Genomic DNA, 26811 nt, shown 5'->3' on the forward strand with positions numbered 1-26811 from the left:
GGTGGCTCACGCCTGTAATCCCAGCACTTTGGGAGAGTGAGGCGGGTGGATCACCTGAGGTCAGGAGTTTGAGACCAGCCTGGCCAACATGGCGAAACCCCTTCTCCATTAAGAATACAAAAATAAGCCTGGCATGGTGGCTCATGCCTGTAGTCCCAGCTATTCAGGAGACTGAGGCAGGAGAATCATTTGAACCTGGGAGGCGGAGGTTGCAGCGAGCCGAAATCACGCCACTGCACTCCAGCCTGGATGACAGAGCAAGACTCCATCTAAAGAAAAAAAGTCTAGTTTTATGTGTATTGAGATGTTTGTGAGAGCCAGCCAAGGTAGAGATGTCAAGCAGATAATTAGATTTCTGAGATTAGGGCTTGGAGGAGAGGTCTGCAAGGTAGTATAAATTTGGGAGATGTCAGCAGACAGATGGTATTTTAAATCATGGGACTGCACCTTAAATAGTCTCAAGTGTTTGGGAGGGCCTTAGGCTTTGCTGTGTGGTCCTGAAAATTTCATCCTATGATTTGGGTATGGGGAAGAGGTTAGGCTCCAGATCGCTTATTGAGGGGCCATTGGGACCCAGGTAGTGGATCACTGATCCCCTGAGAGCTGCCGCTGCTCAGTCTGTAGACTGTTGGTCTGGTAATCTGTGGGAGCTCTCAGCTGGGGATAGCAATTGGGACAGGCCCAGCTTTGGAGGAGCAGGAGTAGGAGTGGGGAGTAATCTGCCCAGCTGGATGGGTCAGGTGGAGGAGGATCGTTCTAGATGAAAAGAAGGTACCTAGCCCTAGAGTTTCAATTGTCCTTTGAGCCTGAAGGCTGCAGGTGCAGTACAAGATAATGAAGAAGTAGAGCATGAGGCCCCCATACCCAGGTCTGACAGCCTGGGACCATATACCTGAACGTATTCTCCCTTAAAGGAAATCACAGTCAAATGACATGATCTCTCACATTTGCAACCCTTGTGAATCCAGAAACCCACGTAATTCAGTCTCAGAGGGGTGTCACGTTCAGGAAAGTCTGTTCAATCTTTACTTATAATTTAAAAGGAATTTGGTGTTTAATGTGAGGGTTATTAAAGGCATCCAAATATCTAGCCCAGGCTGGGTGCAGTGGCTCATGTCTATAATCCTAGCATTTTGGGAAGCCAAGGCTGGAGGATCACTTGAGCCCAGGTGTTCCAAACCAGCCTGAGTAGCAAAGTGAGACGCTGTCTCTACAAAAAAAAAAAAAAAAATTTAAATTAGCCAAATGTGGTGGAACATCCTGTGGCTCCAGTTATTCAGGAAGCAGAGGTGGGAGGCTCGCTTGAGCCCAGGAGGTCGAGGCTGCAGTGAGCTGTGATTGCACCACTGCACTCCAGCCTGGGTGACAAATTGAGACCCTGTCTCAAAACAAAAACAAAACAAAACAAAACAAAAACCAAAAATCTAGTCCAAGTAACATTAAGTAACGTATTTGTTTCTTTTTCTTCCTTTTTTTTTTTTTTTTTGAGATGGAGTCTCACGCTGTTGCCCAGGCTGAAGTACAATGGCACAATCTTGCAATCTCTACCTCCCAGGTTCAAGCTATTCTCCTACCTCAACCTCTGGAGCAGCTGGGATTACAGGTACATGCCACCATACCCAGCTAATTTTTGTATTTTTAGTAGAGATGGGGTTTCACCATGTTGGCCAGGCTGGTCTTGAACTCCTGACCTCAAGTAGATCCACCCTCCTCGGCCTCCCAAAGTGCTGGGATTACAGGTGTGAGCCACTGCGCCTGGCCAAATATTTCTGTTTCCATTCAAATACCTTACAGACTAAAGCTGCTCTGGCACTACCATTCTCAAACCTCTTTCTCTTTCATCTAAATAAACTCTTCTCCTACCCTAGCCTCTGAGGCTTCCTCTGGTCCTGCTTTTCTTTCTCTCTTAGCCCTTTATTATGTATATGGTTTGGGCTTCATGAACGTAATAAAGGAAAGAGTAAAGGAAAATAGAAGGGAGGAATTTATCCTTTTTGTATGTGGGGAAAGGCGTTTATGAAATTGAGTTGAAATTAAAGGATTCCGTCTGGTGGGATGAAGGAATGGGCTTTTTCGCTTCAGCACACACATGTAGGTGGAATTACACTTCTGTAATCGAATTGCAACTGCCCCTAAATCTTGCAATATTGTTCTTATTAACCCAATTTTATAGAGGAGAAACCTAAGGTTCAGATATGAGGCCATCTACCCCAAGCCACGTAACTTTAAAAAGGCACAGAAAGGACTAGAATTGCTTGCCAAAGTGGCTGAGAAATCAAATTTGCCAGTGAAAGAAATAAAAAGAGATGACTTCTCTCTCTTTCTTCTCTTCTGTTCACCAATCTCCCCTACTTCCCTTTTGGCAACAGCAGGACAGAGGCAGTTCCACTCTTTGGTAAGGAAAGAAACAAAGAACTGTGACCTGCTTGGCTCCTAGTTTCTTTATCTGTAAAATGAAGAGGTTAGGATAGATGACTTTAGATCAACTTCTGTGAATGTTGGTGTAACCCACGTAAAACATAGCTGTCTCGTGACCTAGTCCTAACATCATGATGTACTCAGAGAAACAACTGTCAGGTATCCAAAAAGTAATTCACAAAGAAATTTTATTTATTCTTGAGATGGAGTCTCGCTCTGTCGCCCAGGCTGGAGTGCAGTTGATCTTGGCTCACTACAACCTCTGCCTCCCGGGTTTAAGCGATTCTCCTGCCTCAGCCTCCCGAGTAGCTGGCATTACAGGCACCCGCCACCACGCCTGGCTCATTTTTTGTATTTTTAGTAGAGACAGGGGTTTCACCACGTTGGCCAGGCTGGTCTTGAACTCCTGACCTCAGGGCGATCTGCCCACCTTGGCCTCCCAAAGTGCTGGGATTACAGGCGTGAGCCACCGCGCCTGGCCAGAAATTTTAATCTCTGCCAAAATCTCTCAAAGAATACCAAAAGGATGTTCAACTCAAACTAGAGCAGCACTTCAAAAACTTTATCTTTCTCTGTATATTTCACATATACTACCTCTGAAATACTATCACCTCTCTCCTCATTCCTAACAATTCTCTCTAAGCCCAGAAGATTCTCATCTTGTTTCTCCTCTCATCTCATCCTCAGGATCTATTTATTTCTCCTTCATCAGGAACTCAGAGTTAATTTTTAGAGGAAATCAATTCACCTTGTCTGGTTTCACTCAGTTCGCTCCTTTCCCTTTACCCTAGTTCAGCCAGAGAGACAGAGGCTATCCCAGAATTCCCTGCCATGGGCAGAGAAGGGGAGAGGCTGTTAATAGTGGTGAATAAATGACTTTCCTACCGTAATGAGATAAGTCCAGAAAAACGGGAATGAGAGGATGGGAACTGCAGATGCTCAAAGACACGGCAGATCATGGAAAACTCCCTCCCAGGGTCATCTTAGGTTGCATCCCACTCTCAACCCCACAGCTATGGAAGTTCCCCAATTTCTGACTCTAGTCAGATGGAGGAGGAATATCCTGCCGGTTTCCCTGCTGAGGACACATAGAATAGTGGAAACCAAAAAATAAAGGAAGAGAGAAAGAGAGAGGGGAAGAGAGAGAGAGAGAGGCAGAGGAGAAGAAGGAAAGAAGGAAGAAAGGAAGGAGGGAAGAAACCAAGGATGGCACTGTCACCATGGCAAGTGGAAGCTGAAGGCAGGCCTGGCCTTGGCCAGAGGCGCTGCTGAGAAGGGAAGGATGACCAAGAGTGTCCCAGCCTGCCTGTGACTCTCCTGCTGCCTCTGAGAGAGCTGGCTCAACCTCGAGAACATTGGAGCAGTTCTTGGGTTTTCTAAACAGTGGCATATATCATCTCACTTAAACTTTACAACTGCTTGGAAATGTAGGCACTATGCTGAAGTGATCTTTTTATAAGTCATTCTCTGGTGTTTATAAGTCTGACTGGTGTGTAAATGCCTCCAGGGCAGGACTTTCATTTTCTAAATTCTTGTATTCCTGGCACTCAGCACGGGTACACAGTAGGTGCTCGATGTTGGCAGAATGGAAGTAACCGGAGCAGATTTTTTGGGGTGAGTCAAATGAGCCCCCAGCCACTTTCCAGTGGAGTCAGGACTGGAGCTCAGCAATCTTGACTTCTACTTCAGCATAGCTTCTGCTGCAGCACAGTGGTAGGTAGTGTGTATGTTGGGGGTATGGGGCATGCACATGCCTGTGTCCCCACAAGACAGTAGCATTGCAATGAGGAGAATGCAGGGGCTCTGAGTCCCTATATGATTCCCATTTCTGCCCTTATAAGCAAGTCCTTAACTTCTCATCTGTAAATTGTGCTTAATGATACCACCCCCAATAGAGCTGATGTGATGATTCAATAAATAATAACAACAAAATAGTGATGTTAAAAATCCATAGCTGGCTTGTACTTCTTTGCCCTTGGCTCTTTCCTGCCCCAGGCTCCCAGGCCCCAAACCTCTGCTCCTGCATCGGATTTTAGGGAGTTCAGCAAAGGTAGAAGTAGAGGTCAGCAGTTTGGGACTTGTTTGATGTGTGTCTCTACAAGCTCTCAGCAGATGGAGCCCGTGGCCTCTGGCTCAAGGCAGGAAGGACTGAGGGTTTTTCCCAGGGAGAGCAGGGTTGTGCAATGATTCTGTCCTGGCCTCCCTAAACCCTCCCTTCTCAGTTCTAGAAACTCTCTGCCCTCAGAAATTCCTCCCCCATCGTCCTGTTTGGGGGATTTCCTTTCTCAAGGCAAACACAATGAATCTCTCTCTGGTTTTGGAAATCCAAAACTGGCCAGGAAAAAATCTTGCAGAGCTGTCCTGACTTCCGAGCACAGAACTCAAGTCATTCCTCCCCACCTGTGGGCCATCACCTCCGCAGTCCCTCTCCTCCCATCCCAAAGACAGAGCCCCATTTCCTCATCCGGCCTGGACTTTTTCTCTAACAGACTGTAGCCTGCAGACGGGCAAGAGGACTTCAGGCTGGGGCACAGAAGGCCCAGTGACACAAAAGTGAGAGGAGGTCTTAGGATCCAGGGCTCAGGCCATGTCACTGGGGTCCCAGGGCCTGCAGGGGAGGTGAGGCAGAGACTTCGCTAGCCTAGGCCGGGTGTCTGGGAGTCGAAGCCCAATTTCCCACTGTGTCAGTGGAACTCAGAGCTTCCACAGGGCCATGAGCTTACCTCTGCCCTTAGAATAACTGGTTGTGAAGGCTATAGAACAGTGCCCAGAACATAATAGACACTCAGACATTTTGGCTATTACAGCTCCTTTAACACTGTTTTGTGTTTGTCTGTTTGTGTATTTGTGTCTCACAGTGGGTGCTCCACCTGTGACTCTAGTGCTCAGCATAGAATCCAGCCCACAGTCGATGCTAATTTAAATATTTTTTTCTTCTGGACACTGGTCAAGAATCTTTGAATAGCTCCTGCCATTAATCTGGATAGAAGCCTTTCCCTCTGCCAGTGTCAAAAGCCCTGGGGTTAATAGACTTGGGTGGGGGTTCATGAGTCCACTTCCAGCCCTTGGGGTTATCTTAGGCAGTCTTGGTCAGTAAAATGAGAGGAAAACAGAGTCAACTCTAAAAGTCTTCTCGGCTTCCAAAGACTGGCAAGAGGTGACTTGATTGTAGGTGATGAGGGAGTGGGTAAGAGAGTACATAGAAATCCATGGGTCAAGGCCAGGCATGGTGGCTCATGCCTATAATCCCAGCACTTTGGGAGGTTCAGGCAGGAGGATAGCTGGAGCCCAGCAGTTCCAGACCAGCCTGGGCAACATGGTGGTGAGACCTCATCTCCACACACAAAAAAATTATTTTAAATTAGCTGAACATGGTGGCTGAATGCCAACTACTTGAGAGGCTGAGGCAAGAGGATCGCTTGAGCCCAGCAGGATCACTTGAGCCAGGAGGTAGCCACTGTACTTCAGCCTGGGTGACAGACCCTGTCTCAAAAAAGGAAAAAGAAAAAATCCATCAGTCAGGCTCAGGGTATGCTGGAGGATGTGGGCTGAAATACGGGGGGATGAAACTGAGCCTACTTTCTGGGATAAAACGGCTGACCAGCCAGGCCCACCCCACTCTGAGGCTGCCACTTTTGAGGTATGACCCGACGGTTCCCATTTAGAAGAGTCTACTCCACTTTGACACAGGTTACTGGAATTCCCATTTTAGAGACATTCTTCTGGGGAGAGACATTGGGGGCTCTTATTAAAATGTATGTGGATCAGGTAACATTTATCAAATGTGCACAGGTCTAGTGATTAGTAGTGTCTGACTACTAGGTAACAACTAGCTGAGGGCATGGGGGATGGAGATCTGGAACACAGGCATGCCAAGGATGCTGACTTAGAGTCCCAAAATGCAGGACCGGAGGAAAACACCTCAATTTCTATAAGTGGAAAGAAGGGGAATCAGATAAAGGGTTATTTCCAACACATTTTACCTAGTGAATAATATTCCCTATGGCAAGCTCTGCTTACGTTCACTTACCCAATGAATCAATGTTTGCTGAGTATCAACAATATAGAAGGAGCCCTGGTAAGGGCTGTGGGGGTGGAGCTGAGGAAGGCAGCAAGCTGGATGAGACACAATGCCTGCCCTCCAGAGGGAAGTAAAGTGCCCAGTCCCTCAGGCCCCCCTGCCTGGACAGCTCAGGGGACCGAGGTGCCTGGTGGGGGGCTGGCGAGCCCTGGCTCTGGAGCTGGTACTGCAGCAGCCCAGGAAGAAATCCAGGGCTGCCGTTTGACTCAGCATCTGATCTCCACAGACATGAAAGAAAATGGGTCAGAAAGAATGTGTATGGGGAGGTGAGGGGGCATGGATTTTGCTCTCTTTTCAAGCTGGAGGGCCTGCAGGGGACAGAGGGGCCAGCCCTCTCCTCTTAGCTCCCCACCCCACAGAGCAGCCATTTATGTCAGGGAGGAGTTGGGGGCAACAGACCCTGGGTGACACAGACACTGAGCCCTGCCACCCTCTCCCTCTTCATTGTTGATATGGCTCTCCATGACCTGTGCCAAAATGAATTCCAGATTCCAGGGAGGAAGTCCCTGGGAACTGGAGCACTCAGGGTCAGTGGGGACTCTGGGCCTGTGATGTCACCTCCATTCCCAAGGAGAGCATGCCTCGCTGCCTCAAACATCCTGATGTGCAGAGGATGTCAGGGATGGACAGAAACAGCCCAAGAACAGAGGTCCTGGCTGACTCCTCTCCCAAGGTGGGTGTTTGATTTTTAGTAATTAAGGAGAAAAAGCTCTAAGAATCAAAAATTAAAGACTTTTGTTATTCTAAATTTGTTGGTTTTTTAGTTCATGGGCTACTCATTTTATTTTTTTATTTTTTTACTTTAAGTTCTGCGGTACATGTGCAGAACGTGCAGGTTTATTACATAGATATACACGTGCCATGGTGGTTTGCTTCACCCATCAACCCGTCATCTACATTAGGTATTCTTTGTTTTTTTTTTTTTTTTACACGGAGTCTGCTTTGTAGCCCAGGCTGGAGTGCAGTGGCATGACCTCGGCTCACTGCAACCTCTGCCTCCCAGGTTCAAGCAATTCTCTGCCTCAGCCTCCTGCGTAGCTGGGATTATAGGCGCCCACCACCATGCCCAACTAATTTTTGTATTTTTAGTAGAGACGGGGTTTCACCATCTTGGCCAGGCTGGTCTTGAACCCCTGACTTCCTGATCCACTCGCCTCGGCCTCCCAAAGCTACTCATATTTTAAAAGTAGTTTGGATTTGATGTCTTTAATTTGGATTGAATTACACACGCACACACACACACACAACTTGACCTCTGTGTATTGTACCTTCTGAAGGAATTCAAGACTTGTTATTGCACATGTTACCGACATGCGTGATACATTTTTGAGGGTTCACCAATGTGGAAATACTTTGTCAGTGGTGAACTTAGTGCTATTCTTTATTTTGTTAAAACAACTGAGATATCAATTGACCCTTTAAAAATATGTGTGGAAGTATTTTATTCCTATCTGTGTGTCTGCCCCGAGTGATTTCAGAATCAGCTATGGACAGCCATCACAGCATGACGGATGGCCAAGTGAATATTTGCCTCTATTTTTTCCCCATATTTTTGTTGAGATAGACCAATGATCAGAATGACAAGACAAAAAATCTGATTGGTTTAATATTAAGATGGGGTGTTAAACTTTTGATTTTTGAAATCTGCATGAGCTGATGTTAGAAACTTACTTTCGCAAAACTAGCATATACAAAGTGTACGACTTTTTCCCCCATACATTTCTACACTTGTATGAGAGCAATTTACCTTTAGGCTGGGAATTCTTAGGTTTGTTTGCCTGTTTGCTTGTTGTTTGTTTGTTTGTCTTTAAAGATGGAGTCTCACTCTGTTGCCCAGGCCTGAGTGCAGTGGTGCCATCATAGCTTACTGTAACTTCAAACTCCTGGGCTCAAGGAAGCCTCCTGCCTCAGCTTCTTGAGTAGCTGAGATTATATGTATGAGCCACCATGTCCAGTGAATTATTATCTTTAAGGTGTCTGCACTTTTACATATGCATACACTGTAGTTCAGCAAAAGGCTGTGCACACCATGAGTGCTTGTTGAGTATTGTCAAATGTCTAGTTGATAAGGAGGAGCTAGAAACAGAGAAATGCCATAGCCAAGGCTGCTCTGCCCCTGACCTGGTTATGCCTTCCATTTTAACCCAACAAACAGTAACTGAGCATCAGTTGGGTGCCAGACACTGGACAAGATGCTGGGGATGCAAAGAAGAATAAAGCACAGGACTGACCTGGAGCTGCTCCCAAGAAAATGGGATCAAACTTATTACAGTGGCATGTATGGACTTGTGGAAGGACACATCATTCCAGCTCTGAAAGTCAGGGAAGGTGGCATGGCAAGTTGGATTTTGAAGGGTTGGCAGGGGTTACCAAGGTAGGGAAGAGCATTTGAGACAGAAGGAACACATGAGTGAAGGCATATGTTGCTGGGGGAAAAGGGCATGCAGCAGGTTCAGGAGAGAGCTGTAGGGCTCAGATTTAAAAAACCCTTTATATTTGCTCTGTTTGGGAGTTTGGATCTTATCCTACAGGCAAATAGTTGCACAAAGTTTGAAGGCATGTAAGAGAGTGAATAGGCACCTCTAGAAACGGGCACAAGGTTCCACACGGCAGACACTGATGACTGCTTCTGTTGTTCATATGGAGTTGCTGTTGGCAGAGCCTGTCTCATAAACATGTGGCTCAAAGCTGTTGCTCAGCAAAAGCCACCCTGTTCTCAGTGGCCACACACCTATCAGGGCCCTAGAGACAAATCCCAGCTGCAGCTGGGGCCCTTGAAAGCAGAGATTTCTGCTTCAAGACCTTTCTTCCAGCCTTCCTCTTCAGGGTTGCCCATTGGTACTAATTAGTAATTGATTAATATGTGCTGTTGTTGTTGGATTTTAAAAGGTATATTTCCCACTGGCTGGGTGCAGCGGCTCACACCTGTAATCCCTGCACATTGGGAGGCCAAGGCAGGCAGATCACTTGAGGCCAAGAGTTCGAGACCAGCCTGGCCAACATGGTGAAACCCCATCTCTACTAAAAATACAAAAATTAGCCAGGCATGGTGGCGTGCGCCTGTAATCCCAGCTACCAGAGGGACTGAGGCAGAGGCATGAGAATCACCTGAACCCAGGAGGCGGAGGTTGCAGTGAGCCAAGATTGCACCACTGCACTCCAGCCTGGGCAAAAGAGCAAGACTCCATTTCAAAAAAAAAAGAGAAATGCTTGAAAGTGAAAATCTCTAAACATCTAATGGAAGTGCCAAGAATATTATGTGTATATTAAACATTAATTTTCTTTTTTCCTTGCTAACCAAATACCCAGTTATCCATGCCTAAAGAAAGAAAGTCCAGCTGGTTGACCAAATACCCAGAAGTCAGGTACCTCCCTCTCTTCAGGGGTAATTACTCAAATCACAGCCTATTGTTCAGAGATGTGTGATCTCAGGCATGCTGGATTCTTCAGGTTTGTCCTGCTTTAAATCACAAGTATTTTAACAACCTTACAAGAAATGGTTCTTTGTTCTTTGGTATCCCATAGTATGCTTGTAAGCTTCTGAATTTATTCCGGTTAAATTGAATAGATGTGTGCGTGTTGGGGGAGGAGGGGATGGGGGCTGGGGGCTGGCAGTGGGAGAGAGAAATTAGGGAGATTGAGTGTTCCATGACAGCTCCACGAGTGAAAACTGGAATTGGGCTTCATTGGAAAAGACACAGTTGGGGAAATATTTGAGAATAATAACCTTGAATAATTACAAGAAAATGAGAAAGGAAAAGGAGATAATAGTAGCTAATAATGAAGCAATGTTGTTATTGAACATGGTGGCATACACGGTTGAACCTGTCCATGCATGGACTTATTTAGTGACTTAGTTCATTTGATCCTCACAGCAACCCCTGAGAGGGATACTGTCATTATCCCACTGTTATGCCCAGACCGTTAGTTCCCCAAAGAAGACCACCAGAGTCCAGAGTCAAAGCCAAGCGGCAAGGATCTTTACTACAAGTTCGAACCTGGTCCCTCCATTCCACAGCATACAAGAGGGCCCTGAACAATGCAAGTGTTTGCTTTTTATAGCCTGAAAGTTACAGGGGAACAAAGGAATTCTTTTGGTTCCCGCTCTTTCAGTAAAACTTTGAACGGCTGTCCCCTTATCAGAGACTTTCCTGGTGGTGTTTGTACTGGGCTCAGGAAGTTTGGGAGATATATGGCGATATGTGGTGGGATGGGAGGATGGGATGTGTTTGTACTGGGCTTGTTTGTTTTGAGCCCGGGGCTGAGGAATGTGCCCGGCTCCTTTCATTCCCCCCCTTTCTTTTCAGGTATTTTTTTAGAGCCAATCTTGGGTCTTATAAGTCTGATTCTGTTTCAGCGTTTACAGGTTGGTATTGGGCTCTGAGGACCATGAGTTGTACAGTGTTAAACCTTTCTTTAACGAACCGCAAAATTCTGTTAACAACACAAGGTCCTACGGTAAGCAGAAATAGTAGACTCAGCAGGGGTCCAAGGAAGGGGGCTAACAGAGAAAACATAGATGAGTTCCACCATTGGTCTGCAGCTGAAGCAAACTGCCGTGTTCTTACTTCTGTGCTTAACTTGCGTAACTGTTGGACCCGGTCTTCCATGAGCCCTGATTCATTTATGTAGAAACAACAGTCTTCCTTTAGAAACATACACGTTCCCCCTTTTTCAGCAGTGAGTAGGTCTAAGGCCTTCCGGTTCTGCAGGGTTACCTGTGCTAGGGACGTGAGCTGCCGCTGGAGGGAGGCAAGGGACTCAGCTGACTCCTCCATAGCAATGGCAAATTGTTGGTACAGCTTGTTACTTTCTATGAGGGTGTGACCTAGGGCTCCCCCAGCCAGTCCGGCCGCCATGAAGGATGCGGAGAGGGAGATTCCTGTAATGAGGGGGAGAAATATGGCTCGTGCAGGCCTCGGTCTAGGGTCTGGGTGAATAACAGCACTAGTCCAGTTACTGGTATACCCTAGGAACTCGCCGGCAGTAAGTAGAGTTAACCGGGGAACTAATGTGACAGGAAGACACAGTAGGTTGGTAACAGAGGGGCTTGATAGGTTTTTAGATAATGTTCCATTACACCAGAAGAATATACCTGACGGAGCCCTTAAGGTGATATTAGGGGGCGTTGCAGTGATGCTGCAGAGGCTGGAATTAGTTCCTGAGAAACAGTAGGGAAACTTTTCTTGACTGGGGTTTAGGTATAGTGGCACGTTAGGGATAGGGGCATATGAGAGGTTTTGGTGGTTGTTAGCTTGGGCAGAGGTGGAGGATCCCCATGGCAGGGGGACAGCAGTTAGCGGTAGACGCCCTAGAGTGGCACACAGAAAGCAGCCAGACAGGCTGTGAAGTCCTGTAAGGTTAGCAAGTTCTAATCTTTCTTGTAATAATTTTAACCAGGAAAAAGGACGTAAATCTTGTGTCAGGCGGTTTTCTTGTCGCTGGATATTTCCATGGACCAGGGGCCGTACCTGCACTAGACCCCGCCACAGATAGAGGTGACTGCTAGGCCATGTGGAGGCGGAGGAGTAGTATACAGCCCCGTGTTGAGGCGTGGTCCAGCGGGAGTTCCAGGGGTCTCTAACTATCCATGTATATGAAAGGTCTCTATCTCGTCTGCGATGGAATGGCCATCTGGGATCTATCTGTTCTTTTCCACCCCACCATTGGTATTTATGGATGTTACAATAGTTATAAGGGCAGCCGGCACTTTGGTGCCACCAATAGTGCTTACAATTGTATTTAGTCTGATCATACTCAAAGCATATTATTGGTGCCACTGGTTTGGCTACTGGGAAATCGGTAAAATTTAGTAAAATTGGGCTATTGCACCCTGAGGAGGGGCAATCTGCACTGGCCACTAATTTCCCGGGCTTATGAGGTTGCCCAGGGTGGGTTTGGTTTTCATAAAACCAGAATCTCCAGACAAAGGGATTAGGAGCTGGCTTTATGTTTTCCCCAGCGGCCACTAGGGCGACAAATGTTAGAGTTAGACTACCTAACTGCATGTTTGCAGTGAGCTATGCTGCCGGCGCAGGGTGAGTTTTAAGGGGTTGTTCTTAGCTCTGTCCACAGTCCACGTGTCCGGTGCTTCAGCCGCCGCCGTGATTGGCCCCAGAAGGTCGGAGGTTGGGTCCACTGGCTTGACGTGGGTGTAGTGGATCCACGATGCAATGCCTTCTACCTTCAGGGCGGTGGGTGTGGTCAGGAGTACTTGGAGTGGTCCTTTCCACCTGGGCTCTAAGGTCTCTTGTCGGTGTCGCTTAACCAGGACCCAGTCTCCCGGCTGGTACGGATGGGGTGTCGGTGGGGGACTGGTCTCATATAGCTCTTTCAGCTTGGGCCAGATTTCTTGGTGAATTTTCTGTAAGGCTTGTAGGGAAAATAGGAATTCAGAGACATTTTCTGTTTCAGACTTAAGCAGGTCATCTTTTAAGCTAGGAACCAGGGGTGGAGGTCTGCCATACATGATTTTGTAAGGGGTAAGGCCCAGTTTGTAAGGGGTATTACGGGCCCGGAACAGAGCATAGGGGAGAAGGACTACCCAATTAGCGCCAGTCTCTATAGTCAATTTAGTTAAGGTCTCTTTTAAGGTCCGATTCATCCTTTCTACCTGTCCTGAACTCTGGGGCCTGTAAGCGCAATGTAGTTTCCAATTTGCCCCAAGGATGGAAGCCAAGTCCTGACTTACCTTAGCGACGAAAGCGGGCCCATTATCTGACCCTATCTGGATGGGGAAGCCATACCTGGGAAGGATATCTTCCAGAATTTTCTTTGCTACGAACTGAGCAGTTTCTCTTTTGGTTGGGAATGCTTCAGTCCACCCTGAAAAAGTATCTACAAAGACAAGTAAGTACCGGTACCCGTACTTTCCTGGCTTTATTTCAGTAAAATCTACTTCCCAGTAGATACCGGGCCTGGTTCCCCTGAGCCTTGTTCCTGTTGCAGCTTGAGATTGGGGGTATGCGTTGTTAAGCTGGCAGACTTTGCAACTTGTCACGATACTGCTGGCCGTCTCAGCTATATGTCTGATTTTGAGCTTGGAGCATCTGATCAGGTCTATCATCCGCCGGGCCCCCAGGTGGGTGGTTCGGTAGATGTGTTCTAACACCTGTTGTCCTAATTTTTCTGGTAGGATGGTTTGGTCATTAGTATCAGTCCACCACCCATTCTGGATTTGTTTCAGGGGAAGTTTGTCAATCCACTGGAGATCTTGTTCTGAATATTCAGGGAAATATGGCAAGTCCTGGGGGCCTGGGTCAGGGAGCTGGAGTGCAAGGAGTTGGCTGGGAGCCTTCGCCACATTCCTTGCAGTTTGGTCTGCCAGAAAGTTGCCTTGAGCAGTTGGAGTAGTTAGTTTCTGATGCCCTGGGCAATGTACAATGGCTAATTTTTCTGGCCTCCATAGGGCTGTTAGCAGGGCTAGGATCTCTTGCTTGTTTTTTTATCTCTTTTTCTTCAGCCGTCAGTAACCCTCGCTCCCTGTAAATGGCCCCATGTATATGCGCCGTTGCAAAAGCATATCGGCTGTCTGTATATACTGTCAGCTTTTTCCCCGCCCCTAAGGTAAGAGCTTGGGTGAGCGCTATAAGTTCGGCCTTCTGGGCCGATGTCCCCGGGGGCAGGGGTTCCGCCCAGATTACCTCAGTCTCTGAAGTTACTGCCACTCCAGCGTACCTCTGGCCTTGATGCATGAAGCTGCTCCCATCAGTGAACCAGACGAGGTAGGCGTCAGGAAGTGGGCGGTCCTGCAGGTCTTCTCGAACTCCGTGCACCTGAGCTAGTATCTTGGTGCAGTCATGGAGTGGGGTGTCCAGGTCCGGGTTGGGCAGCAGCAAGGCAGGGTTTAAGGTCGTTGGGGGCAGGAAAATTATCCTGTGAGGATTTAGTAGTAGTCCTTGGTAGTGGGTGAGCCGGGCGTTACTCATCCATCGATTAGGTGGCTGTTTGAGTACACCTTCGATGGCATGTGGAGTAACGACCCGCAATTCTTGCCCCATGACAAGTTTATCAGCATCTTGCACCATCAGAGCCGTGGCCGCAATCATTCGGAGACAAGGGGGCAGTCTCTTACCCAGTGGCCAGCCCCCTTACAGTAAGCACATTGGTCTTTGCTCAGGTTATCATGCCGGGGGGGGCCGCCTAGGTTGGGTGTACTCTGGCTGTAGATGCTCTTTCTGTACCACTGCTGCCAGGACCTTGGTCATTTTTTCAGTGGCCTTAAATTGCTTTTCCTCCGGAGTATCTCTGTTATTGTAAACCCGCTGGGCTATCTGAAGGAGGTCCTGAATCCACTTTGCCTCCAAGTCTTCTAATTTCTGGAGTTTTCTCTTAATATCTGGGGCTGCCTGATTTACGAAAGACATTACAACAGCTGCCTGACTTCCTGGAGCCTCTGGATCTATGGGGGTGTACTGTCTAAAAGCTTCCATTAATCTTTCTAAGTAGGTAGCTGGGCTCTCTGTCTTTCCCTGCAGAATAGAATATACTTTAGCCAAATTAGTGGGCTTGCGAGCAGCTGCCTGGAGACCTGCCATTAGAGTCTGGCGATAAAGGTGTAGCCGTCCCCTACCTTCTGCCGTGTTGTAGTCCCACGCCGGCCTGGTCAGAGGAAAGGTTGCGTTTATGAGGTCGGGGTTGGCAGTCGGTTGACCGTCGTCCCCCGGGACCAGCTTTCTAGCTTCTATCTGTATTCTCTCTCGCTCTTCCGTGGTGAACAAGATTCGGAGGAGCTGCTGACAATCATCCCAAGTGGGCTGGTGGGTGAACATGACACTATCCAGTAAAGCCAGTAAATCTTTGGGGTTGTCTGAAAACCGAGCACTCTGAGTCTTCCAGTTATACAGATCACTGGTGGAGAATGGCCAGTACTGGAGCCTGGGGATTCCTGTGTCATCTGGGGTTCCTATTTCCCGAAGGGGTAAAGCCACCGTGGAGTCAGGCGGCTGAGGGGGGCTAGTCCGCGAAGTGCGCCCTCGCGTCCGCCCCGCCGGCCCTTCAAAATTACTTTCCCTTTCAGCGGGCTCGTGTGTGCCAGCCGCCTCCCGTCCGCCTGCTCCCTCCCGCAGCTCAGCCAGGGGGGCTGGGGCCTGGGGCCCAGAGGGGTACGGAGGGGGTTCTGTGAACAGTGGGTCCCCGCTGTCAGGTAGAACAGGATGGGGGGGGCAGTTCGTTGCTTGGATTTTAGTGGTCGAGCAACCAGTGCCTTACAGGGTTCAGAGACTAATTGGAAAGGGGACAGCCAAGGAAGCGGGTTCTCAACAAGGTCCTGCCATATGAGGATATATGGGATTTGATCTAAGTGGCCTGCATGCCCAGGTAGGAAAATCTTGGACTTTACCCTAGTGATGACAGCAAGTCGGAAGGTCCCTTCGGGCGGCCACCCCACATCAAAGGCAGGCCATTCAGAGCGACACAGTGTAATTAGCTTTCCTTTCCTGATTTCTATACCAAGATCATGGCCCCTTGCTCTAACTTCTTTGAAATTACTCGTAAGGAGAGATAGAGGAGTGCTCTGGGTAGTACCCATCCTGTAATAATTTGTACTCTCTTCCTATAAAGGAATGTGGGTTAGAATCCTGTAAAGGAAATCTGATCTGACTTATTAATGATATCTAATCGCAGGCGCACTTTGGCAGCCCTGGTCAGAGTTAGCTGCCTGGATCGCGATCGCGCTGGGGCAGCCCAGGTCGGAGATAGCTGCTGCCCGCCAAACCGGGGCAGTTCAGATTGCAAGCGCGCACCGGAAGCCCGGGTCAGAGTTAGCTGCCTGGATCGCGATCACACTGGGGCAGCCCAGATCAGAGATAGCTGCTGCCCGCCAAACTGGGGCAGTTCAGATTGCAAGCGTGCACCAGAAGCCCGGGTCAGAGTTAGCTGCCTGGATCGCGATCGCGCTGGGGCAGCCCAGATCGGAGATAGCTGCTGCCCGCCAAACCAGGGCAGTTCAGATTGCAAGCGCGCACCGGAAGCCCGGGTCAGAGTTAGCTGCCTGGATCGCGATCGCGCTGGGGCAGCCCAGATCGGAGATAGTTGCTGCCCGCCAAACCAGGGCAGTTCAGATTGCAAGCGCGCACCGGAAGCCCAGGTCAGAGTTAGCTGCCTGGATCGCGATCGCGCTGGGGCAGCCCAGATCGGAGATAGCTGCTGCCCGCCAAACCGGGGCAGTTCAGATTGCAAGCGCGCACCGGAAGCCCGGGTCAGAGTTAGCTGCCTGGATCGAGATCGCACTGGGGCAGCCCAGATCAGAGATAGCTGCTGCCCGCCAAACCGGGGCAGTTCAGATTGCAAGTTAGATCAGATGAGAGCCAGGGGACGTCTCCCACCGGTCTCCGCTGGCCGTCCTATAGCGTGTCCACCAGGACTGTGCCAGCTCCAGTTTCAGACCTCGCGAGTCACAGATTCAGATTCAGAACAGACACAGACAGACAAACGGAGACGAGCCAGCTCACCTATCAGTAGATCGATCCTAGCAGATCCGTTGACCAGGGGTCTGGTGAGCTTGGGGAATCCCGGGACGAGCCCCCAGATGTTATGCCCAGACCGTTAGTTCCCCAAAGAAGACCACCAGAGTCCAGAGTCAAAGCCAAGCGGCAAGGATCTTTACTACAAGTTCGAACCTGGTCCCTCCATTCCACAGCATACAAGAGGGCCCTGAACAATGCGAGTGTTTGCTTTTTATAGCCTGAAAGTTACAGGGGAACAAAGGAATTCTTTTGGTTCCCACTCTTTCAGTAAAACTTTGAACAGCTGTCCCCTTATCGGAGCCTTTCCTGCTGGTGTTTGTACTGGGCTCAGGAAGTTTGGGAGATATATGGCGATATGTGGTGGGATGGGAGGATGGGATGTGTTTGTACTGGGCTTGTTTGTTTTGAGCCCGGGGCTGAGGAATGTGCCCGGCTCCTTTCACCACCTTACAGATGAAGAAATTGAGACTTAGGAAGGTATCCAAAATCACACTGCTGGAAAGAAGTAGAGTCAGGATTTGAACCCAGATATCCTGAGGGATACTTGGAAAATCCTATTTAGCAGGCCCAGACTTCTAGGCCATTTGCCAAACATTCATACTTTCTTCAACTGAAAAAAGAGGAGCTTGACAAACTGTCACCAATATGTCCTTTTTTTTTTTAGGAACTGTAAGGCAATTACTATTAAATAGTTTTAAAAGTAATAAGATAAATATACAGAGAGCAAAACAAATAAAGCAAATGTGGTAAGATATTAACAAATGGGGAATCTGGGAGATTGGTATATGAGGGTTCTTTGTACTATTCCTGCAGCTTGTTGGAAAATCTGAAATTGCCAGGTGTGGTGACTCATGCCTACTGTAATCCCACCTACTTGGGAGGCTGAGGCAGGAGGATTGCTTGAGCCCAGGAATTTGGGACCAGCCTGGGAAACATAGTGAGACCTCATTTCAAAAAAAAAAAAAAAGCCTTGAATTATTTAAAATAAAAGGAAATTACAAAAGAAATCCCAAACCTGTGACTAATGTGCCTACCAAAAAAATTATTATCTTCTATTTCATAGTATGCTTATAAATTTCTAAATCTGTCATGGTGTATTAGTCCATTTTCACACTGCCGGTAAAGACATAACTGAGACTGGGCAATTTGCAAAAGAAAGAGGTTTAATGGACTCACAGTTCCATGTGGCTGGGGAGGCCTCACAATTGTGGTTGGAAGGCAAAGAGGAGCAAGTTGCATCTTACATGGAGGGCAGCAGGCAAAAAGAGCGCTTGTGCAGGGAAACTCCCCCTTATAATACCATCAGATCTCGTGAGACTTATTTGCTATCACGAGAACAGCATGGGAAAGACCTGCCCCCATGATTCAATTACCTCCCACCGAGTCCCTCCCACAACATGTGGGAATTCAAAATGAGATTTGAGTGGGGACACAGCCAAGCCATGTCACATGGTTTACACTGGGCAGAACACCAGGGCGTGTGTGTGGGTGTGTGTGTGTGTGTATGGGCTGGACGTGTGATGTGAACTGCACAACTCTTTTCTTAACTCTGTTCTGAGAAGCCCACTTCTTGGATCCTGTGTGAGAAAAGTAAATCAGTAACTAGATTTCATGGTGGCCATTAATCATTCAGGTTGTAAAGCAGACCCCTGAGAAGTGGTAGGCAGGTCCTGTCAGGGAGCTTGACTGGGGACAGGCCTCTTTGTCCATCCCCACCATTTTCACTTTCAGGAGAAAATAACCTTGCCAGTGCCAAGACACCAGTGCAATTAGCTTTACCTAATTATTACCTAATACTGTTTTGAATCTAGAAAATGAAAGACTGCTGAAAAATCCTTTTACTGCTTCTTGTCTGAATTATTCCCTCACAGTTTTTCATAAAGAACCAGTTAATTAATTAGGGCCTGTAAGGAGAAAGAGGCTTTCTTGATCTTTGGCCAAGAATTCCCCAAATCGCTCACTCTACTTGTTCCAAAATCCTGTGCTCTTAATGACTGGGCACAGAAGCCATTAATTCTGTCAGGTCAGGGTGAATTTTGAAGCTTCAGTACCAGACACCCTAGATTGGAATTTGGTTTGTCAAAACAAAGGGAAGGGAGTGGATAGTGAAGGAAGAAGACAGTTGGGCAGGAGCTGGTTCTAGACCAGGGCACCTCACTCAAGCAGGGGCAAATCTCCATGAGCAGCCTCACAGGGTGAGCGGGAACCTTAGGACTAATCTCTTACGACCGCGTGGGTAGCTGGGAAATCCCTTTGTCATGTGGGAGATTTGTCATATGCTATTTGACTTGGTCACTTTTTCCAATAACAGTCTCTTGTGCTAAAAGGGGTGGAAAAACAGACTGTGAAATTCCAATGCCCCTGCTTTTTTTTTTTTTTCCCTTCCCTTGGGGCCATAATTCTTCCACCTGTGTTGGCATTATGAGTTTCTAGTTTCCCTTTAAAACAGAGGCCTTGTTTATGTGTAGAACAGGATTTTCAACCCTGGCACGGTTGACAAACTGGACCAGATGATTCTTTGTTGTGGGGCTGTCCTGTGCATTATAGGATGTTAAGCAAAAGCCCTGGCTTCTGCCAACTAAATGACAGTAGCACTTTCTTCTTACAATTGTGACAACCAAAAATGTCTCTAGACATTGCCAAATGTGCCCTGGGGGGTGATCAACCCTGATTGAAAATGATTGATCTAGAACCTTTTTAGGAATAGGGGTCTTCCTGGTTTTCCTGGGAAATCACTGGAGACATGAGAGGGACCAGAGCAGGCTGGATGCATTTGACTCAAACTCAGCCTCATGAAAGAAAGAGGAATAATTATGATTTTATATCAGAGGCATTCTGGAAGACAGGGTTTGCTATATTACTCTGGTGCTAGTTCTAAAGCATTAGAATGATGTTGTACTCTGCATTTGCTGTTCATGCAAGGAGCTTTTGAAAGCGGTCTCAGGATCAGGGCAGTACAGGAAGCTGGCCTAGAGATACTAAGATTCAGATCACCAGGCCAAGGTCTTTGAACAATTAGAAATACAGTATTTTAAGAATGTTTGGGAGAGTCCATCTGAGACCCACCCAGGTTGACTCTCCAGATTTACCTATTCCAGGCAGTCTTTCTCCTTCTTCTTTTACTAAAACTGCCCTCTCTGTAAAGGTCACCAAATTCATCTTTTACATTCCAAGAACAAAGCTATGGACTGCTCAACGCGAATTTCCATGATTCTTCAGGTGTCCACCCTATATTTTCAGGAAAGTACTGAAAAGGTTCACCCAGGATAAAATATTTGCAATGCCTTAAATTAGGGTGAGAAAGAGAAAGTCTGATCTTCCAGGGGGCACTGCAACTTTAGCTAAAAAATGAACGAAACCAAAATGAGCGAGAGAAGTATGCAGAAGCACTTGAGTAACCCACTTAAGAGCATGAGGCTGTGGGACCTTATCCTTGCGTATGAATTTTGTACAGGTTTTCGTAATTCCTGGGGTCTCCTTTCTACTCTTGGGCTTGGGGGGACATTGCTGCCATCCATTTCATAAACCAATGAGATAAAACCAGGTTGTTGAATAAACTGCTATATTCTTAGGACGGGATTAGACCAGGTTGAATACAATCATAACGAAACAATCTGTGTAATGAATGAGCTGTAACAAAATTCAATTCTACTATAATATTACTTTCCGCTTAATGTAGGCCTTTTTACTTTTAAAACTAATATCATAGTTATCAAACACATTAACGTGCCTAGTATCGTATCTAATTCAGAGTGAGTGACATGAGGCCTAGAGATGAGTGGATTTGTGCCTGTTTTATTTCAGACTCCTGGAATCGGCTCCTAATTGATCTCACTGGCTCCGCTCTTGCTCCACTACATTTATTTTCTGCCCAACAGCCAATCTCTGAAATGTAACTCAGATCACTCTGCTGCTTAAGACCCTCCAAAGGCCGGGCACAGTGGCTCATGCCTATAATTCCAGCACTTTGAGAGGCCAAGGTGGGAAGATCATTTGAGGCCAGGAGTTTGAGACCAGCCTGGGCAATATACTGAGACCTTATCTCTACAAAAAATTTAAAAATTGGCCTGGTGTGGTGGCATGCACCTGTAGTCCCTGCTACTCGGGAGGCTGAGCCCAGGAGTTTGAGGCTACAGTGAGCTGTGATCGCGCCACTGCACTCCAGCCAGGGCACAGAGTGAGACCCTGTCTCAAAATAAACAAAAACCCTCCAAAGGCTTTGAATAAAATCCCAAACTTGTTCCCAGGGCTTTCCAGGCCTTTTCTACCTGATCCTTCAAGCCTCTGACATCAGCCTGTTTTCCCAGCACTGCAGCCACGCCACCAGCTCTCCCACCTCAGGGGCTACAAAGCTCCTCCCTCTCTCTGCAGCGCTTTCCTCCTCACTGTCGTGTGGCTGATGGCTTGCCATTTGCTTCTCTCCCCAGCAACCCACAGCACCCAATCTCTACCTTCTTTCCCTGTTATTTTCTTCACCACTCTTATTATGACTATCTGAAGTTACTTTAGACTCACAGTTTTATTTGGTATTGTTCTGTGATTTGATTTTTTTCCCCACCTACTGATGTGTCTTGGAGATCTTCCCATGTCAGATTAGATAAATCTACTTCATTCTTTTAAATGGCTGTATAATATTCCTTCAAATGGACGTACCAACATTTAACAGCTTCCTTTTTTAGTCTTGATTTTTTACTATTACGAATAATGTGGAAGTGAACTATCTTTTTGAATATATCTCTGTGCACATGCGCAAGTTTTTTCTGTAGTATGGATTCCTGGAGGTGGAAGTGCCAGGTCAAGGTCATGCCCATCTGTCATTTTGATAGATGCTGACTGCCATATTGCCCTCCTAAAAGGCTTTATCAATTTATGCTCTCGTGAACCACGTGTTAGAATGCACACTTCCCCATCCTCACGGGCACTAATCACTGTCATTTTAAAAACGTTTGCTTTAAGTGATACACAGTGGTATCTTATTTCACATCAGAATCCTAAAGGCCATTTTAAGATTGCTTCATGTTGGTGTCCCCTGGGATCATACCTCTGGGTCAGTTGAGGGAAAAGCAGCAAAATCCTCTATGAGCTCTGAGACTCATAAGACAAATGAAACTTTTCAAAGTAGGGTCATCCATCGCAGCAGAAACTTCCTCTGTCCCAATGCCAGCAGAGCTCAATCAATAACCTGGAGAACTGTAGGCCAGCCTCACATTCCTGCATGCGGCTCTCCCCCATCCATCATTCAAACACACCTCAGCTGAAGCACTAAAGTCCGTCGAAATCTGCCCAAGTGCAGCACACGCCTTCCCCAAACTTGGCTTCTCTGACATTACTCAGAATACTTTGTTTGGGCCAGGTGCGGCAGCTCATGCCTATAATCCCAGCACTCTGGGAGGACGAGGTGGGCAGATCACCTGAAGTCAGAAGTTCGAGACCAGACTGGCCAAAATGTTGAAACCCCCGACTCCACTAAAAATACAAAACTTAGGCTGAATGCATGACTCACGCCTGTAATCTCAGCACTTTGGGAGGCCGAGGTGGGCAGATCACCTGAGGTCAGGAGTTCAAGACCAGCCTAGCCAATGTGGTGAAACCCTGTCTCTATTAAAAATACAAAAATTAGCCAGGTGTGGTGGTGGGAGCCTGTAATTCCAGCTACTTGGTAAGCTGAGGCAGGAGAATCACTTGAACCCAGGAGACAGAGGTTGCAGTGAGCCAAGATCATGCCATTGCACTCCAGCCTGGGCAACAGAAGCAAAACTCTGTCTAAAAAAAAAAAAAAAAAATACATTCCAGCTACTAGGGAGGCTGAGGCAGGAGAATCACTTGAACCCAGGAGGCAGAGGTTGCAGTGAGCCGAGATCACACCATTGTACTCCAGCCTGAGCAACAAGAACAAAACTCCATCTCAAAAAAAAAAAAAAAAAAAAAAAAAACCCTTCGTTTGGTTTCACTTAAAGAGGAGAGAAGATACCAGGGTCTGGTTGTAGTCAGACCCTCACTCTCTAGAGATGACTTTCTAAGCCGGAAAGGGAACATCTGCTCTCTCTAAGGGAAGCAGGACAAAAGGGGCAGCGAGACCAAGAAAAACATCTCACTGGGGCCAGGGACAATCTTTGCTGGTCAAAAGAAAATCTTCTCAGATTTAATAACTCCCACATTGGCAAGCTGCACATTTTTTTTTTCAAAGAGTTTTTGAGTTTTCTTTGTCCCCCTCTACTTTCCTCCCCAAGGAGTGGTTGGACTTCCTCAGGAAATAGAAATATGGCCAACGTCCCTGAGTACCGGTGCTGTGCTAAACTCCTTATACTGTTTATCTAACAACACTGTGAGCCAGATTAATATTATTACCTCCAGCCTAGGGATGAGAGTTGGCAGCCAGCGCAATTGAGTAACTAGCTGGGTACCCAAGGTCACCCAGCTAGTGACGCCTGGGGCAGGATTTAAATCTGAACCTGTAAACATGCTCTGTTGCCTCTAGGGGGAGGTTAGTATTTTAACCTAAGGAATTACAAAGGCTTTATTTTGGGGCACGTGTAGGTTATTGTGCATTTCTTTACTTTCAGGTTTCTTAGAGAAAAGTCCAAAATAACAGTGGAATTAATTTAAAACTGTGTCTTTCTGTGTCCCTGAAATTCTCACACATGGTACATTTTCAATGAGCTGATTTTGTTTCTCCACTCAATGCAGTAATTGAGCTTCTTTGGTTCAGTGCATGAGTGGTTCAGTGGTTCATTGGGCATCCTGGTTGAGGGAGGGGCTGGGTAACCAACTGTATTCACTTCCTATTGCTGCTGTAATAAATTACTGGAAACGTATTAGCTTAAAACAATACAAATTTATGATCTTATAGAAGTTTGAAAATCAAAGAATGTTCTTTCTGGAAGAAAACATTCTTTCTGGAAAAATCCATTCTTTTGGCTTTTCTAGCTTCCAGGGGCTATCTGGATTCCTTTTACCATGTTAAGATAACATATTCACAGGTGCCAGGAATTAGATTGTGAACATTTTTGGAAAGCCATTATTCAGCCTGCAGTACCAACCAACACAGTTTGTCGGGGACTAAGGTCTCCCAGGACATGGGATTTTTAGTGCTAAAACCAAGAAAGTCCCCTGCAAACCTGGACAGCTGGTTCCCTAGAAGGGAACTCTGTTCCACGAAGATATTCTTACTAGAGGAAGTAGAGAGGGAAGATAAACACAAATAAGAAAGCTGTAAAGGGCCGGGTGCGGTGGCTCACACCTATAATCCCAGCACTTTGGGAGGCCGAAGCAGGTGGACCACCTGAGGTCAGGAGTTTGAGAACAGCCTGGCCAACATGGTGAAACCCCATCTCTACTAAAAATACAAAAAATTGGCCGGGTATGGTGGTGCAAGCCTGTAATCCCAGCTACTTGGAAGGCTAAGGCGGGAGAATCACTTGAACCTGGAAGGTGGAGGTTGCAGTGAGCCGAGTTCATGCCACTGCACTCCAGCCTGGGCAACAAGAGAGAAACTCTTTCTTTAAAAAAAAAAAAAAAAAAAAAAAAAAAAAAAAAAAAAAAGGCTCTAAAGGAAACTGTTTTTCCAATATCATTCTTTAGGGAAAAAGCAACTATTGACCTTTCAAAAAATCCCCGCACTGCAGCCTCAGCACTGCCATACCTTCGCAAAAAGGAATCTATGCTGAATATTCTGTCACCTGTTTTACCCAAGAAAAACAGCTATCTCCTGGATAAAGTCTATTTCAAAGCTTGAATTATCCCTATGTTAAGAAGCGTGTATGGTAAACTTGTACTCAGAAAGGTTAATAAAAGTGTAGAATAAAATAGACGTGTAGTTAAAAATAGAGCCTGATTCCATGCAAATGACACAGACTTGATACCCTAATGAGGAGCCAAGGTGGGCTTCTCCATCACATGTCCTCCTCCTGTCTTCATTGCTTCCTCCCCACCTTCCACTCTATCCCCTGCCCCACTCCACCCCCCACCCAGCTATATTTAGTACCACAGTCTGTGGGTTTCTGAAAGAATTCTCTCATGTGTTTTTGAGTTTCGCTGAAGGGGAAACCTTGGTTTCGTGTCATATTTTTACATATATATTTAGTTTGTGTCACATTTTTACATATATATTTAGCTTTCCATTTCTGAAGAAATAAATAACAACAACAACAACAACAAAAAGCCTTTTTCAACAATGGGCGAATTCCAAGAAGCCTGGAGCCTGATTTGGAAAGGATGCGGGATGGGAATGGGGTAGCTTTTCCAGTGGAAAGGATTTGAACAGAGGCCACACTTCCGGAGTGGCTCCTACAAGCGGGAGCATATGAGAGGTTCTCTCAGCATGGTCTGGCAGAAGTGACAGTTATGGAAGGGAGGGTCATAAATCATTTCCTGGCTGTAAGGACAAAGGGATTCAAATTCTCCCAAGCTGGAGGTAGTGGAGCAAACAAGATCAGCAGCAATGAGGGAGCAGCTGCACCACTTTGTGTTACTCTCTGATGGCCAGCGCAGGGCTGCAAGTAGTGGCTGCAAAAGCCAGACAAATAGATGGAAATCCAGGAACTAGAGGAAATTCAGGCCTGCCAGGGGCTCTGGGAAGTGTTTGTTACTCTCTCTGGTGAGTTCAGACAGCCTGAGGCACATGGCATGAGGGCGGGGCAGCTGGAGGGAGGTGCAGATGGTCAAGAAAACAGGATTCTGTCTCCAGCGGAGCTTCTCAAGGTTTGCAGGGCTGCTCTGTGCATGCCTGTTTAGGGACATCAGCCTGATCCCTATATGCATGTAAGCCCAGCCCCCACCTTCTGCTGGCCAGTCACTGGCCACTGAGTCTGGGTAGAAGAATATACCAAATGTGGGTAACCTATCATCCCCTTGGGAAATCCAGCTGCCATCATGTGCCTTCTGCAATCGATTGTTTCTCCTAAGAAAACCCTGTTCCTATCATGCTATCTACCCCACTTTCTTTCCAGCCTTACCTTCTTCTACTTACATCTTTCTTTCTGGCATATTGCTCTTTTCTTCATTACCTGCAAAATCTCATATCTTCATGCCTTTATACGTGCTGCACCCTTTTCCAAAAATGTCTTCCACTACTTCCTGTTCCTTTGTCTTCCTAGAAAACTTCCACCCAGCCTCAAACCTTAAATACCCAAGACACAAGTCACATAAGTATTGGTAAATTGGGAAATCCAGCTGCCATCATGAGTCACAGACACAGGCCTGGGAAGATGCTGACTCCATAGTGCATTGGAATAAAGGGTATGAGGGCAGGGAGAGGGCATTGTGCTGGTGTACCCACATTCTCCGCCCAGGGGTCTGAGGACAAGTGTTAGTAGATGGCTGGCCTAGGCATGGCTGACTGGCTGGAGGAAGAGCAAGGAAAATTGCTCCCTGTGGAGAGGAAATCCATAACTAGCCTGTATTTATTGGGAGCCTCAGCCTACTCAGCTAACAGTTCCAAGGGATGGCATGGTAGGCTCCTGTGGTCCCACATATGGATCAAACTTCATGGACCGTACTGTGCTTTCAGACTTACTTCAGACTCAAGTAGAACTATCTCACTGGAAAACTGTCTTAAGGCTTAGGCTGGACAACTTGAAGAGGGAGGGCCTGGTAGGATTGTCTGTTTCACGCTCCCTGAAGAATGTGATCACCCAGCTCCCTGCTTCCCAAAACTATCCAGACTGGAATGAAAGGATCTGGGACTAAAGGACCAAATCGAATAAGCACTCACCTTAGAGTCGAAAATTCTGTGTTCAAATCCCACTTCAAATTCCAAAAGCCACTTCCTGTCTCTGTGGTCTCAGGCAAAACTGCTTAATGACTCTGAACCTTGGCTTCCTTATTTGGAAAATAGTGATTATATCA

General features: G+C 47.0%; 1 protein-coding gene across 2 annotated transcripts in view; it reads left to right on the forward strand.

Annotated features, from left to right (window-relative positions):
* The window catches only part of NMNAT2 (nicotinamide nucleotide adenylyltransferase 2), a 180972-nt gene that overhangs the window by 100087 nt on the left and 54074 nt on the right, over positions 1–26811 (forward strand). The window contains exon 1 of one of the 2 annotated variants that reach the window (XM_054656592.2): positions 25381–25561. The exons of the other annotated variant lie outside the window; for it this stretch is intronic. Coding sequence (XP_054512567.1) covers positions 25492–25561 — 70 coding nt within the window. The 5' untranslated portion in view covers positions 25381–25491. Of the gene's footprint in view, positions 1–25380; positions 25562–26811 lie in introns of those variants that run through there. 2 annotated transcript variants of the gene reach the window in all.

The sequence above is a fragment of the Pan troglodytes genome, chromosome 1, assembly GCF_028858775.2.
Source record: "Pan troglodytes isolate AG18354 chromosome 1, NHGRI_mPanTro3-v2.0_pri, whole genome shotgun sequence".
Taxonomy (NCBI): Eukaryota; Metazoa; Chordata; class Mammalia; order Primates; family Hominidae; genus Pan; species Pan troglodytes.